A 16,667-nucleotide genomic window follows, 5' to 3' on the forward strand; every position below is an offset into this window, starting at 1 on the left:
CTTGAAAGTCTACCTCTTTTCTAAATAAAATTTTGTATTCTTGACTAACAACTCCCCAAACAATAACATCTACCTCCACCTCTGTAACTACCATCCTACTCTCTGCTTCTGTGTTAACTTTTTAGATCTCATATACAAGTGAGAACATATAATATTTATATTTCTTTACTTGCCTTACTCCACTTAACACAGTGTTCACTGAAGGAAAGAAATTTTAGATATGAAATATAAAAATCCATTTTTTCTGTAACCAAGAATAACTAGGCTATAATACATAATATTATATAAACAATTCTACAATTCTATAGGAGGTTACTGTATTTCCTTTTATAAGGAAAGTATTAATATTCTCCTTAGAATATACCCTTATCAGCTTCAAACTGCAGTTATCAGATTTTCCTTTCCCTCAATAGCTAATCAGTTATCAAGGGCTATCTGATTTACATCAACATTTCCAGTCTCTTAGCTGAAGCTTTATCACTTCATAGCTGCTGGACGCATATAATGCATGTACTCCTCCAAGGAATTTATTGTTCTTATGACACAGAGAAATGCTATATAATGATCTTCCTAGCTCCAAGATCTCTTCAATCCCACCCACCCAGCTCATTGCTGTCAAATAAATGTATCAAGACTTTCAGTCTGATTATTAATCAAATGTAAATTCAAAATTATAACAATCTTCATAAGACCACAATGTCCACACAGTTTAACCCAATATTCTTTGTGCATGCAATAACTTTCTTTCATCATCTACTGTTAAAAATTTAACCAGCACGTTTTTCCTATTTTTCCATCAAAAATGTCTTGATATAATACTGATACTCTTTATCACATTTCACCACTCACTTCCTCAGATTTGATGCTCCACAGTAACTGTAATAATATCTATATCCACACCATTTCTAATTCTACTCCTTTTCTTACCTTGTCTAATTCAAATTTAAAACTTAATCTTTGGCTACTCAATAGCCTTACCAGTTATATTGAAAACAACTGTTTTTAATCATTTTTTGCCCAAAATATTATTATAAAATTTTAATATATAAAATCCAGAGTCATAAACTAAGCATCCATATACTAATCAAGCTTATATAGTGTTTATGCTTTGTAATTTTATCACATATTTATCCATCCACCTCTTTTATATTTCATTCAGTATTTTTAAATGCATTTAAAAATTGTAGAAAAGAATATACTTCATCTAAACCACATCAGCATGCATATTATTAACTAAATTTAAAGACTTGCTTAGCTATTTTAACAAAACTTATATTCAATGATACACACAAATCTTAGGTGTTCCTTTAAGTGATCATTGTCATTATCCCAAAGGGCATTATCATTACCTCAGGAAATTTCCTCATATCCTTCCTTAGTCAATCTTCCCTTCTGTACTTCCAAAGACCACCCTAGACTACTTTGTAATTTAAATTGTATATTATTGATTTTCATATTAATGAAATCACATATTTTTTACTCTTTTCTAAGACTCCTTTCAATCAGCATAATATTCCTTGAGATTCATCTGTGTTGTGTATATCACTACTTCATTCCTTTTAATTGCTTAACAGCAATCTGTTTATCTATTATGGAGTCCTGGGATGCTTCCAGTTTTAGCTATCATAAATAAATAAAGCTGCTATGATCAGTCATGCACAAGTATTTTTGTAACCAATGCATATTTACATTGAAAAGACACATATGCTGATATTATAAGACATATGCCTTGAAGAAAGATACATGAAAAAATCACAGAAAATATTTTCTTACTTCTTTGAAACAATACTAGTATATCACTAAATTTACAAAAGTTGTATTTCCATTATGTCCTGTATATCTATTTGCTTTTCCATGACTCTTTTCTATTAATTATATTTCATTACAACCTGCATAACAACCTGGAAAGTTTTGGCATTTTTATACATATAAAATATTCTTTGTTGTACCAGAATTATGTTATGTTTTTATTTTCTGTTAAAGTTTTTGAAAAATTTTATGTGAACTGTTTCACACTCAAGTAGTCTTGATTCCTGACTTTTAAAAAATGTGTTTATGAACATGTACCACTTAATGTGGTTCAGAAGTATAAACAAACATTTCTACAAAATGATGTCTGCACATAAGGATATACCCAACAAGGGATGATCTAATAGTAAGAGCTAAAATCATGAATAAATTATCAAGTGAATAAGAACATTTAATTTATTCTATTACACTGGCGTCATATTAGTCATGAAATCCAACCACACCTGCTGAGAAGGAGAGAGGGAAATGATTTCAATGATGAGAGTGATGCCGAGCTCAATTTCTCTGGAGTAAGCCATGGTCGGAGACCTGAAAATGCTGATGTCTTAGAAAGGCCCAGTGTCTGTGTGATATGAAGAATATAGTTGCATATTTGTTAATAATTTTTAAATTCTGTATAAACACAGGTAATGCAAAGGAAAACTAGATATTTTATTTCATGACATCAAACAAGATACTAAACCAAAAATACATTTTCATAATAGATTTAAACTTTTTAAATTATATTTATGTAAGTCCATACAAATATACATATACAAGAAATGTATAAGATTTGAATATTTCATGACTTTTGGCTTTATACTGACTTTTAGGTCTAATTCTGTACTAACAACCTCACATACCTTTGGGTGCATGACGTTTTACTCATTTTAGTAAAATTTAAAGACTTGCGTGAGCTTTGTTGGCTTTAGCAGATAATTAAGTATTACAAATCTTGGTGCTTCTCACATACAAGATGGTAATAATAGAGTTCTCTCTGAGGCAGTTTAATAAATGTCAACCTAAGGCTGAGTGCAGTGGTGCACGCCTATAATCACAGTGGCTAGGGAAGCTGAGACAGGAGGATTGCAAATTCAAAGCCAGCCTCAGCAATTTAGTAAGGCCATGAGTAACTCAGTGAGACCCTGTATCTAAATAAAACACAAAAAGGGCTGGGAATGTGGCTCAGTGTTAAGTGCCCCTGGGTTCAATCCCTGGTGCCAAAAAAAAAAAAAAAAAAAAAAAAAAGAAAGAAATATCAACATAATGGCACATGTAAGAATTTTAAAAAATATATGATCAAAGTCATATTTTGAAATATTATGATATGTATTATTCATTGTTGGAGATTTTTGCCCACACCTATACCTCATTCATTCCTTGGAGATGAAGCTTCATTTGTTTCATAGAACAAATCCATCTAAGAAGTCAAGTCTCAATAGTAACATTTGACAAAATAGTAACAAAGTCCCTTATGAAAGGAAATTTATGAATAGGATAAGTTCAGTTATAAAAATATATAGTTATACTTTTGCACAACTAATTTTCACATATTTTATATCATTTGTCTTTATTACTTATTGCATTATAAATTTTACATGCATCAAAACTTTGAGTCAACATCAGTTTTATCAGACAATTGTAGAACAGTTACTGTTTTTAATATAAAAATAATTGAATTAAGTATATTTTATAGAAATTACACAAAATATTTTCAAATGTATTATTTTTAATATTAGTTGCTTAGTATCCCAATGTTTTAGTTTGAGTTATTTTTGTTGCACATAATTTACAATTTTCTTTTAAGTAGCTTCTTTACAAGAATTTCTATTGACAGTGTGCCTATTGCCAAAGTCTACATCTGAAGAGTGGACAGGAATAAACAAAGGCTTCAAATATTGACAGTCTGATTAATGGTAATTCTATCACATTAAACTCTTTTATACTCATGAGTTAAATAAATATTTAAATAAAAAATATGTTTTAGGTAAAACTGCTAAAGTCTCCTAAACTAGGAAAAATGAGTGTCTAAATAAATTTCTGGCCCAACAATTATGAAGTATTAATTATAAAATAGAGTTGCATCCTTTCTGCTGTCAGTGGCTCAGACATTCTTGGGTTTCCAGATTAAACACTGACTCTTTTCTGTTCATCTAATATCCCTATAAATACTGGAGTGCCTACCAATTTCCAAGTACTCTTCTTAATGCTGATGAACAAAACAAAACAAAACAAAACCCTGGCTTGCTTTAGCTTAAATAGTATTTAGGAAGCTATAAATAAGTAAGTATTAACTAGTTCATGTGATCATTAAGTATGGAGAAATATTAAGAAAGAAAAGTAATGGAGCTTATAGAATAAACATTGTTGCTATTTCATGCATGCTGGTTAGGGAAGACCACTGATAAATTAAACTGGATATTGTAAATTGCTATCTGGAAATGCCTTTCTTCCAAAATTAAAGAGTTTTTTTATTTAGTTGACCAGACTATATTTGTTATCATTTTCATTTTTTCCTAATATTTGTATTTTATGGTATTTTAAAGGCAGAGATCCTCAAACTGGCCTGCAGTCCTGTTCTTCCATGTTTTGCATGGTTTGTGCCCTAAGAATTATATACTTTAATAGTTAAAAAATCAAAAGAAGAATAAAAATTTCATTATGAAATATGCATTTCTTGAAATTCAAATTTCAGAATCCATAAAGTTTTATTGAACATTGCTTATTTATCTGTTCTTTCAGTCTGTCATGGTCATGTGGCTGCAACTAAGAAACTTATAAGGTGGCCCATAAAGCCAGTGATTTTTGCTACTGGGCTTTTTATAAAAATAAGCTTTAGAACTCCCATTCAAAAAAAATAATCCTCTTCTCCCTATTTCTAGGAAATCTGTGATACAAATGTCAAATTCATTTGACCCATATCTACTTTGTCAGCAGCTAGAGTGGGAAGTTTCTGAGCATGTTTACAATGCCACAAAACAGGCAACCTCTGATCTTGCTTATCTGCCTAAAAGCATTGGGATTTTTTTTTTTTTTTTTTTTTTTTTTGAGAGCAAACTCAGACACAGAGGTCTAAAAGGTAACAACTCTCAACTATCTGGATTTTGAAAACTGTAGTTCCAGTCTAGTTTCACTTGCAGTATTATCCTTTTCCCTTTTTATACTGCACTTACATCCTCATTGGCCAATTGTTTTTCAATTATCAGGGTGTATGTGTGTGTGTGTGTGTGTGTGTAATATTAAAGTGGGTTTCTCTAGGAAACTGAAACAGAAAGCATGTTCATGACGTCAATAAAAATCACCTATATACTTTGAAAGAGGTGACGTGACAAATTGTTGATTATGATGTGTTTCTCTGAAGTGGTGATTGGTAGACTGAAGAGCTAGTAGCAATGTTTGAATTTAAAGTAATTACAGTGAATTAGTAACTCAGATATAAACCCTGTCGTGGGGTGACTGGTGTTCTTTTACTAAACAGTAATAAATGATATCCATGCATATCAGAACCAATACTGTCTGTATTTGAGAAGACATTAAAATTTGCCACTTGATACAGAAAAAAAAGAAAACAGGACTGCTGGAATGTTAGGTTATAGATCATGAAAGGTCCTACTAATAGGTACAAACCTGTGAAGAAGCGGGTGTCCTTTGATTTGGCTGAAGAGGAATCAAGATTCTGAGAGAACCTGCTCCCTTCTTGACACAAAGCAGACACAGTGCACTTTCCTACATTCAGGATAGCAGGTGGACAGAAAGCCATTCTGACATTGATTAAGGCATTTATAACAGACTCCTTAATTTCAAAAAAGAATGAAGAAAGTTAAAACTGAGAATCATTCAAATTGGCATTCTTTTGAGAATGAAGTGGAGAAATTAAGAAAATTGCATTATTACAATGTTCTACTTTAACTCTATGCATTATAGCCATGCATGCTAGATGGAACCTGACAAAAGCAATGCCAGGTGTACTAATGGCACAGAAAGGGTGCCTGCTCACTTAGACAGTGATCAGCTGAGTAGAAAAGTGAAGGAGAATTAAAAGCATCCCTCATTATGTTTTTGCATTGCCATCTCCTTGATGGCCTGATTATAAACAAAAGTTAGTTACTACCTGATTAACAGTCAGGTTGGTGTTTGATCACATAGCCCCAAATATTGCATGTGAACTCAAAGCAAATGTTCTTCATGCAGTTAATAAAAGGAATATTATGGGAAGAAGATAAATAAAATATGAATGAGTTAAAGCTTTAATTATTAACTATAAAATAGAAACATAATTCCTAGGATTGTTTAATTATTTTATGTGTATAATGGTATTTTTATATTCAAGCTATCTTTTGAATTTTCACATATTTTAAAGTAAGAAATTATTTAGCTTTAGGAAAAATATTTCTGATTTTTTTCTTGCCATTCAAAGGACTTGATCAGATCTTTTTATACTGAATTTGTCTCTTTGTATCATTATCAGCCTTTTGGTTGAAAGGGCAAAGATGAGAAGTGAAATATCTAGGTGAAATTAACCATCTTGACCTAATTTTTGCTTCCATGACTTGAACTGGAAAATATGTAACTATCTAGAATTTTGGAAGCACAAGTTTTCACTTCTGTAATTCCATAATTAGTTATTTTTTAAAGCATTTTACTCACTAGTAATCATAATATGGCTTTAAGGAAATGATTCACTTACAACTCTGTGCCAAAGAAACCTGAGCATTTGCAATTAGGCAGTTGCAATAACTTTAAAGTGCTGTATGACTTTTTCTAAAGAAAAGCAATATAAAAAAGAAATCTTATTTTTTCATCTTTGGCCTTTGAGTATCTCCTGACTTGATGCCTGTCTCGGTAACCTCATTCAGTCACTTTGGTTCCACTTCAGCACTCTTTCTTTGAACTTGAACTGTATCATTGGAGATTGCCAGTTCAAGGTCACCAGTTTTCAGAAAGCTACAGAAGAAACTCAAAACCCTGAATAACATCTTGTCAGCCAAAGACCAGTTAGCTTTTTCACATACACAGAACTGTCTTCTGAAATAGATATATATTTCCTATTGTTGCAAAGGGATATTTTATTGGAGAACCATGCTTCCCTAAGTGTCCCAAGGGAAGAACTAAGTCATGCTATCGGTTTCCTAACAATGTTTAGAGTTAGGAAAGAAGCTCATGTGTTAAATTCTTGTTTGTATCTTTCCCAGTGAGTCTGTAGACAAGGGACTTTCAGACCCCTGAAGCCATGCTTTATCCAGGAATGAAAGGAGACTGTCAGGTGGATAGTGAATCAACTATCAGTGAAGTTGCCTTTCACAGCCTTATCTTTACTAGAAAGAGACAAATTTTAGTGACTAACCTGTAACCATTTCAGGTTGCTTTTCTGAGGATAGTGCAAGGTTAAAATTATAATTAAAATTATTCTGAATTTAATCTAATGAAAACTTTATTTTTCCCCTTAATAGTCAGAGGATTTGACTACACCACTAACATTATGTAGGTCTTTCAAGAAATACAGATTGAATGTGAAATTATTCATGTTGTGATGAAATGTCCATCATTTTTATTATAAATATTCAACATATTAAATAAATAAATCTCAGTACATTCTTTTGTGGTCCATGCCCCTGTGAATGTACTGCAAATAATAATAAATAGTTCCTTTCTCCACACTAACTCTCCTTTTGTAGATCCACAGGGGAATAAGTCTGAGTATGTTTTTGCATGTTTTATGAATACCTGGTTTTAATCTTTCAATGTGTGCCTACTCTCTGGCAAAGGAGACTCCCCAGGGCTATGGCAAATTACTTCTATGACAGAGACTCTCAGAGAATAAGAAGTAAAAGATTTAGAGACAGTAGAAATCACTATCCTAATACTTAATGTGGCATTATTAATGTAATCCTTCATTTTGAAATGAACAAATTCAGTGAATCACAAAGATTCCTCAATTACTAGCTTTGTGAAGATGCATGCTCATTTTTGAAACAGGAAAAAATATGTATTTTCCAAAGGTTTATAACTTAGGTGGAGATTAATTAACTTCCTATTCTTTTACTAAGACTTATATTTTTGCCATATGTCCAGCAATACTGGAACCCAATTGCCATGAATGTTTTCTTTTTATTTCATTCATCAGTGTACAGATTTTCAACAAAAGTTAAAATACTTGTAGTCATTATTTTATAGAAGGTGTTTACGAGGCTATAGGGCATTTTAATAATAATGAATAATTTATGGATAATAAGAGCATGGCTCATATTTGGCAAATGACATGGATTATGAAAACAAATATTTAATGTGAAAATGTGAAACATGATTTTAATAAGCATTTACCAAGATGAAAATACACACACACTCATAATAATGTTTTAATGTGTGTGTTCATTTACTACAAAGTTCTTTGCTATAAAAAGGTAAATGAGTAGAATTAATAAGTTTAAACTTTGGTTTTTCATTTTGAAAGCCTCTATTCTGTGATGTCACTAGCAACACCAGACACTGCTTTTAAAAACAATGAATTAGAATTTAAACTATAGAACTAAGTCATACTTATTCTAAAATACTTAAAATAGGCTGCACATTAAAAATTCAACTTCCCATTTCCTAAATTTACTGCATATTTAAATACACATACACACACTCAGACACACACACACACACACACACACACACACACCCCTCTTAAAAAATTTGTATTGACTTAATGTCAATAAGCTGTTTGATGCAAACATAAAAATTTTATATTTTTGAAATCTATTGGAACATCTAATTAAACTTTTTAATGATAGGAAAGTTAAGTAAATTTTCTAATGTTATTCATAATCATTTCCTACTAAGTGCTGTTAATGTCATTGGCATGTTTTATATTTGAATATTTCCATTTTTCTTGATTTATGCAATACTTATACCTCCATTTAAATTTATTTTGTTGTGTATATTCTCAGATTTCTGTTTTTGTTTGCTTCACTATTTGTATAATTTTAAAAAATTTTTATGTAGGTGGTTAGTAGTAAAATATATTAATAAATAATTTATAACTTCTGAGTTTTGTAATTTTTTCAAATAGACCTTTAATCACAGGTCCACTAGGAAGTGAAATTTGATTGCCTACTTTTTTTATCTTCTGGAACACTCGAAGTTCTTTTTAGAGTGTGGCTATGACCCTGGCAGGTTACTCAGGCTCTTCCTGTCTCATTTAATACCTGTGAAGTCCTGAGAAGAAAAACCAAAAACTAATTGAGTTCTGTGGTTGCTGAGCTGTTCTTGCATCATTGATTCATTTAAAATGCATTCTGAAATAAGTAGTAAGACAGGAAGCAAAGTTTGCTTTTCTCAAAAGGATACTGATATATCTTAATATATTTTTATATAATAAATATTTTCCATGGATGTGTATAACCACTTTTATATTTTTTTTAAATGCCCATGTCTGACTACTCCTGGCTTTCTTTTCAGATTTATTAATATAACCACTTTATTTCATCAGTAACTTAAAAAAAATCTCTACAGTTATGCAGTACTTTTTAATGTCAGGTAAGTTTTTTTTTCCCCTTAGTACTGCTCTGTATTAGAGATCATCTCTCTTAAAAATTTATTTCCTAATGTTTTGCATTTGAATTTTCATAGTAATGCCTATACAATTTTTAAAATATCTTGTAAAACATCATTATTCTATTAGTTATGGCTATATAATATAGTAATTTCCACAGTCATCTCACTTAAAATCAGTATAGTTTTTATCATTCATTCAATTGACATCTCTCAGTAGTGTTTTGAATCATCTGATACAGTCACTTAGCTTGCTGATTTTATTTTCACTTAATTTACTCTTAGTGTGGTTATGTTGAATAGGTTCTTCTTTTCACAATCTAAGTGATTTTCATTTTTATAAAGAAATCTCACTGATCTTGGCATTTTGCTTTTCTGATTTGCCAACTTCCAGACATCTTTTTTTTTTAATTTTAAAAACAATAATTTTTAGTCATTGAAGTGAATTATTATACAATAATGAAACATTTTACATATATTTTTCTTTCCTTTGGCTATAAGTCACAAGGTAGGAATCCTTTTTGTATTTTCTGAGTTTAATGAATTTAGTTTAAATTAAGCATAATGCTGAAATTTCAAAATTTATATACCTTCTTCAAAATTATGTGTTAAAATTAATGATAAATTTTGACATATATATAAAACTATGCATCAGTCTATAACTATTTTACAAATGTTTTGTATCAGGAGACAATGTGACTTTATTGCTTATTTGGAACATAAATATTATGATTATAAGATATTTATAAGAACATCCTTACAAAATATAACAAATTATCTGGAAAATAAAATTTCTATCTCTACTTGAAAAATATTTTCCCTGCAATAACTTTTATATGAGTGTAATAAATATCATTCCACAATCCCATTTTTCACAAATATGTGGATATGTAAAAGTCAATGAAGTGCTTATCCCATGAAAATTTCAAAATAAGTAATTAATTATAATCATATTCTCTTTAAAGTTTAAGGTCTTATATTTTATACATTGTGAAAAATATCTTTGGCCTCAAAGTTTTCAAAAATACTTCTCAGTATTTTCTGCTTTCTTAGAAAGAATATATCTCGTATAATTTAACCTTTTTGTAACGACTTGATGGCATAAAGATCAACATCAGTGTTGAACTAAAAAGCTCTTTATACATTTGATAATTCAATTTTTTTCATTGAGTAGTCATAAATGATTGTTCTGTGCTAATTTAATGCATTTTCCCCCTGGTTACTCACTTAGTGTCAGCTATTGCTGCTTTCAGCTGCCCAAGATCATCCTAATTTATGGGTTTGTAAAATGGCTTGCAAGTCAGGTACTGAGTTTATTAATATTACATTAAAATTATGGTAAAAAAAAAAAAAAAAGCTTTGAGAGAAGACCTGAGGGCCTTTCTGGTGTGTTGAATAGAAGAACTTTATCTTCTTTATAGGAGCCTTTTGTGACAACTAGTTTGTCAATTCAAAAACTTTTATCACTTAATTCTGTACTGTGTTCAGAATAAATGAGGTTACTAAATATTTGAATTATATATAATGGGGAAAGTTCTATCATCTATAATTCCAAAGTAGAATGTGCAAGCACTAATTCCTATCATTCTTGCCCCCAAATATTCATATTTGTTTCTAAAGAAACTCAGAATTGTGCTTTGATAACATCTTGAGCACTTTTTCCCAGTTTTATATCTTGAAAAGAATCTACTCACTTTTATATGAGGGAAATACTTTTGTATTCATTTTGTATTTAACACCTTCTAGTTTTGTTATTGATCTTGGAAAACAAAAAATTTACAGACTATAAAAATGCAAATTAAAATGAACTAACATTTATTTCTTCTTGCTATAGCACATTACTACATACATAATTGCTTAAAACAGTTGCCACATACTTTCTCAAATTTCTATGCTTAAAAGTCCAGAATGGCAGGTTTGGATGCTCTGCTTAAGACCTCGAGAATCAAGATTCACTAGATTTTACTATGGAGCTCATTCAGATTGTTGACAGAATTCTTTCCATGTGATTGTAGAGCTAAGGTACTATTTCCTCTCTGGGGGTTAGGTAAGGATTGCTCTCAGCACCTACAGAATTCTTGCATGCCTTCTCCTGTGTCTTCATCTTCAAACATGCAATACTAAGTTGAATCCTGTTCAAGTTCCGAGACATTCTGATTTTCTCTTTTATAATCAACTGGAGAAATAGCTCTATTTTTAAGGGGTCACATCATCAGGGCCACAGAGGTAATATACCTATCATAAGATTGACAGAACCATGTAGCATTGCAATCAATGGGCTGACATTTTGTCATAGTCACAGTTCCCAAAAATAGACATTACATCTCAGGATGGGGAATTTTTAAAATTCTGCCTACCATACATGTTTTGTTGCAACTAACTCTTTCTTTAATAAGATGAAATGTTTAAAAGAAGTATCAGTAAGATACTGAACTAATAAATGAAGTTTTCTCCAAATTGGATATTTTATATAAAATTTGAATAGAAATAGTATCTATTTCTTCAGGTTTTTATGAAAATACAGTGTCATGTTTGTAAATTATTACTCAAAATCCCTTTGCTCAAGATTTATTTAATAAACATTTCATAAAATATATGCAAACAATATGCATCTCATTATTTTCTTTGGTATTATGACTGCTTTTTCAGAAAATGATCATATTAGGAATTATTTTAAATCATACAACCAAAAAAGTTGGTATTATTATAAATACTAAAATACTAACCATTATCAGGAACATAATTGATAATAAGTGAATTATGAAGTATATAAAAATACACATATGTGTAGTTGTATCCATAAAGTCTCAAAAAAATATATATCTAGTTTTATTTCATGTTCTTTACATACCAAAAATGTTTTCCTTTACAATTGAAAAAAATATGACATTGATAGGATGTTGTACCAGTTGCTTTATAGTTTCTTAAATTATAATAAAAATTATACAAGATAATATTATTACTGCACAAAGTGAAAGCTCACAGGATAACAGCAAAATTCCCCTCTAAGAGTCAATGTAGGATTCAAAATGCTTTAACAGGGCTAGTCTAGAATTTAAGATTTAATGACTCCTATTAATAGTCACCGAAGACTAGTATTAGTCATGGTCATATATGTTTTAATGGGCTTAAAAATTATTATAAATTAGTTGCATGCCTTCATTATTTGGAGGTTCCAAATTTTAAAAAAGAATCTGGTTTGCTGCCTCTTCTTAGTAAGTTGGATCAACTGGCACCTAGTACAAACTTTCTAATGGCAATAAAACAATGACAATTTTTACCTTTAGATAATATGACTATTCTCCCATTTACAGAAATTGTCAGCACATGCATGGACATGCAGTCACATGTTTTACTGTATTTTTTATTTTAGAAAATTATGCTATAATCACACATTTTAAAGTCATATATTCACTTTGTAAGCACTTGAGATAACCATTAATGGTTTCATTAATAAGGTAGCTCCAAAGTAACTGTCTTAAAATAAATTTTACATTTTTTCCACAGTGATTACTTACCACAACAGTGGCCCACTCATATTCATACTGTTTTTTAAAACTATAATCACAGTAATTGTGTTTATTTTAAGAAACAGTAAGGGCTCAAATTCTTCTTGCAACAACAAAGGGAATACGTATACCCTTACAAATGAAGAAAAATAACTCACAAAAATAAGAATAATAATAAAGTTAGGCTAAATAAACAGCTAATTAAATAGATTGGTGAGACTATTTCTTAAAAAACATTATTATTAATAATTTCATCGGTAAAATTATAAAAATTATAAAAGGAGCTTTGTCATTGTTAAAAGGTAGATAAAACACAATATGTGGTAACTGAATAATAGTATGATGGATTACATTAAATAGTACAATATGCTCTACAAATAGAAAAGATTCGTTATCATTGTTATTATTATTATTAAACTTTGGGTAACTAAGTATAATTGAAGAGTGAAGTGAAAATAGGCCTTAACTTCTAGGATAACCAGAATAATGCCATCCCCAAATGTCTATATTCTAATTTCTAGAATCTGGGAACATATTAGATTACATAGCAAAGGAAGGATTAAGTTTATGCAAAAAAATTAAGATTGCAAATCAGTGGACATTAGCATAAAGAGATTATTTTTATCTACATTAAGCTGTCAAATTAAGTTAGGGTGAGTCCAGTGTAATCACAATGGTCAATGTCAGAGAAATACAGTGTTGCTGGCTTTGAGCATAGCAGATGTCATAGGAATGTGAAGATGCTAAAGACAAGAAAACAGTTTTTCTCAAAGACTCCTGAAAGAGCACAGTGCTGCCAACACTTGATTTTACTGTGTTTTAGATGCTGGCGTACAGAATTGTAAAATAATTAATTTGTGTTTTTTATGCAACTAAGTTTGAGACTTTTGTTTTTACAGCAATCATACAGAATAAATACAAATTCTAATTTGAAAAATGAAGACAGGACTAAGCTGCTATTTTTGCTGTTGCAACTTTAGGATAAGTTCACTTTTGAAAACTGAAGTTAGTAAAATCCCTTGTCATGTATTGAGATGTTAAGACATATCTAGCTTATTTGGATAAGGCTTTGAAAGTCATATCAAGTGCTCAGTTTTCCCTTTTGAAAAGTAATTCCTTTGGTTATTCAGGAACCATTAACTTCACAATTATTCACAATTATTCACAATTATTTCCACTTCACAATTATTTCCACTGAGGTACATAACCGCACCTTGAATTCTCTACAGAGCTTTTAAGCAAGGTTTTGGAAATTAAAAGAACTGTCTGTTGTTCACATACTTCCTTATCCATTCATACCTGAATAATATGAGTTTAATAGGGTTGGGTGTATTAGAATTAGGTTATATTCTTCCTGTTGCCATCATTTGTCAATAACTGCAAGAGACAGGCACCTGTACATTACATGTTTAATTAGGCATTCATTATAATAGGAATGCTGTTGAAATTTGATAATTCAGATGACCTTGAAAATATTCAACAAATGTAGTTCACCTTGGAGTTTTGATTTGTACACAGTGAAATAAAGCATTCAATATAAAATATAATAAATGCATTAAAACAAAATAAACATTTAAAATACTGCATAAATTCTAGTAAATACTATCATAATTTATGAACATTAAAAATTAATATTAATCTAAAAACAATTGCTTCATAATGCTTCAAATTTAGTTGTATGTGGGAATTAACTTCTATTTTTAGTTACATCAGAAAGCAGATTTAATGCATCTAATCCTGTATCTATACTATTACACTTCTAATAGGTTTGACTAGAAATGGAGCATAAACTGCATGAATTAGCAAAACTTCTTTTTCCAAGATGTTTGTTTGTTTTGTTCATTGCTGGTTAGGTTTTAAAATATAAATGAGTCCCCAAAAGGAATGTTTTCCCTAGATTTGCAACCTTGTATCACAAGTAAAATAGATCTTCAGTGTTTGAAGTGAAAGTACACAGAAATGTGAGTTTTCTTTGTAAGGGTGTTTAATCTTTAAAGAAGCATTGGTGAATGTTAGTCTGCATAGTAAGAACAAATGCTGAAGCAGTATTATAATTATTATCTATATCATTTCATGTAAATACTTGTAATCTCATTCTTGGCAGACATTTTCAATGTGAATTGAATAAACACATTAAAACAAGTCTCACCGGCAATTTAGTTTATCCTTTAATTTCTTTTTTTATTAATCAGTTATAGAATTTTTTTTAGAATTCTTAATGTATAAAAAGCTTTTAGATAAAGATATTTTATTTTGCGATTATAACGTTAGTAAGAATAGAATAATATTTTATGTTGCTAAATTTTATGAAGCTATTTCTAAGATCATTTTTTAAAACAGGTTAAAAAACGGTAAATACTCGCTTAAACATCTTACAGTTGACTTCTAAAATCTTAATTTATTAAAGACATAAGACATGTAAAGAGAAACAGTAATGTTTCATTATTACTGTGTAATAATGAAGTAAGAATTATTTCATCTGATGTTTACTTTCAGAAATTATACAGATAACACACACAGTTTAGTCATTTAAAAGGACTTGTCTACCAGGCATGATGGTGCATGACTGTAAAAACAGTGGCTTGAGAGGCTGAGGCTGGAAGATCACAGGTTTGAAACCAACCTCAAACACTTAAAGAGGCTGTAAGCATCCTAGTGAGACCTGTTTTAAAAAAAAAAAAATTAAAAAAGGGCTGGCATGTGACTCAATGGTTAAGCACACTTGTGTTCAATCCCTGGTACCAAAGAAAAACCAAAAACCTAACTAAGGGCTTGTCCAAGTTTTTTCAAACTGGGACAATGTCACATTTTTAAAATGGCAAACAGGATAGAGAGGAGTTTTAAAATCTACTGACAAAACTGTCATGGCCAACAATGTTTCTAGTGAATCAATATTTTAGCCTTGAGAGCATTATGTAATTAAAAGAATTGAACATTTGTGTCTATTTGGATCATTAGCGTCTGACAAGAAGAGAAAGTAAAGTAGTCCAGTTACTATTTCCTTTGTTTTTCTGCCACTCTTTTCTTTAAGAAAAATGAATGTGACAGCAATGTTTTCACATCCTAGTTTGTACACTGTCTTGGGGGCAGGATTTTTATTGGGTATAGTAGCAATTCTTGACTATTTGATTTTATGTTTTATCAGGAGCTACAACCATAGAGAAATATGACCTCAGAACAAATTTGTGGATCCAGGCAGGGATGATGAATGGCAGAAGGCTGCAGTTTGGTGTGGCTGTTATTGATGACAAACTCTTTGTAATTGGAGGTCGAGATGGCTTAAAGACACTGAACACTGTTGAATGTTACAATCCCAAAACCAAGACTTGGACTGTCTTACCACCAATGTCAACACATAGACATGGTCTAGGTAAGATCTATTAATTTACTGATATTACTATTACAAATATTTTATTGCTATGGTAATGCTATAAATTATTATTGCATTTATGCAAATTGTGGGCTTATTTGAAGCATAGTTTTTTTTTGTCCTTTAAATTCTTGACATTTTCCTGTTTTGACAAATGTGCATTAAACTGTTGAGAGAGATGTTGAAGACCAAAGAGAATAGTCCTCAGGCTATCACTAAGGTTTTCACAATCTGACATTCATATATTTGATATAAAAGAAATGAAGAATCATGTAGAGGCAAAGTTAGTGCAGCCCAGAAGAAATAGTTACTGTGAGTGAGTAAAATTAAGGTAGCCTCTCCCACAGTGCTAGATAAGCAATTTTATCTGTTTGTGCTATTAATGGAGTCTATCTTGAAAAATCTGTGAGGAAAAGGGCAATACAAGTTTAAAGAAACAGTGACATAACAACTGGCATCATAAG

At 30.5% G+C, this 16,667-nt stretch overlaps 1 protein-coding gene across 2 annotated transcripts in view; it reads left to right on the forward strand.

Annotated features, from left to right (window-relative positions):
- KLHL1 (kelch like family member 1) overlaps positions 1–16,667 on the forward strand; it is a 425,106-nt gene that overhangs the window by 286,096 nt on the left and 122,343 nt on the right. For both annotated transcript variants that reach the window (XM_079135882.1, XM_079135883.1), the window contains one exon: positions 15,979–16,203. In XM_079135882.1, coding sequence (XP_078992008.1) covers positions 15,979–16,203 — 225 coding nt within the window. The remainder of the gene's footprint in view (positions 1–15,978; positions 16,204–16,667) is intronic.

Source organism: Sciurus vulgaris, assembly GCF_902686455.1.
Source record: "Sciurus vulgaris genome assembly, chromosome: 4".
NCBI lineage: Eukaryota > Metazoa > Chordata > Mammalia > Rodentia > Sciuridae > Sciurus > Sciurus vulgaris.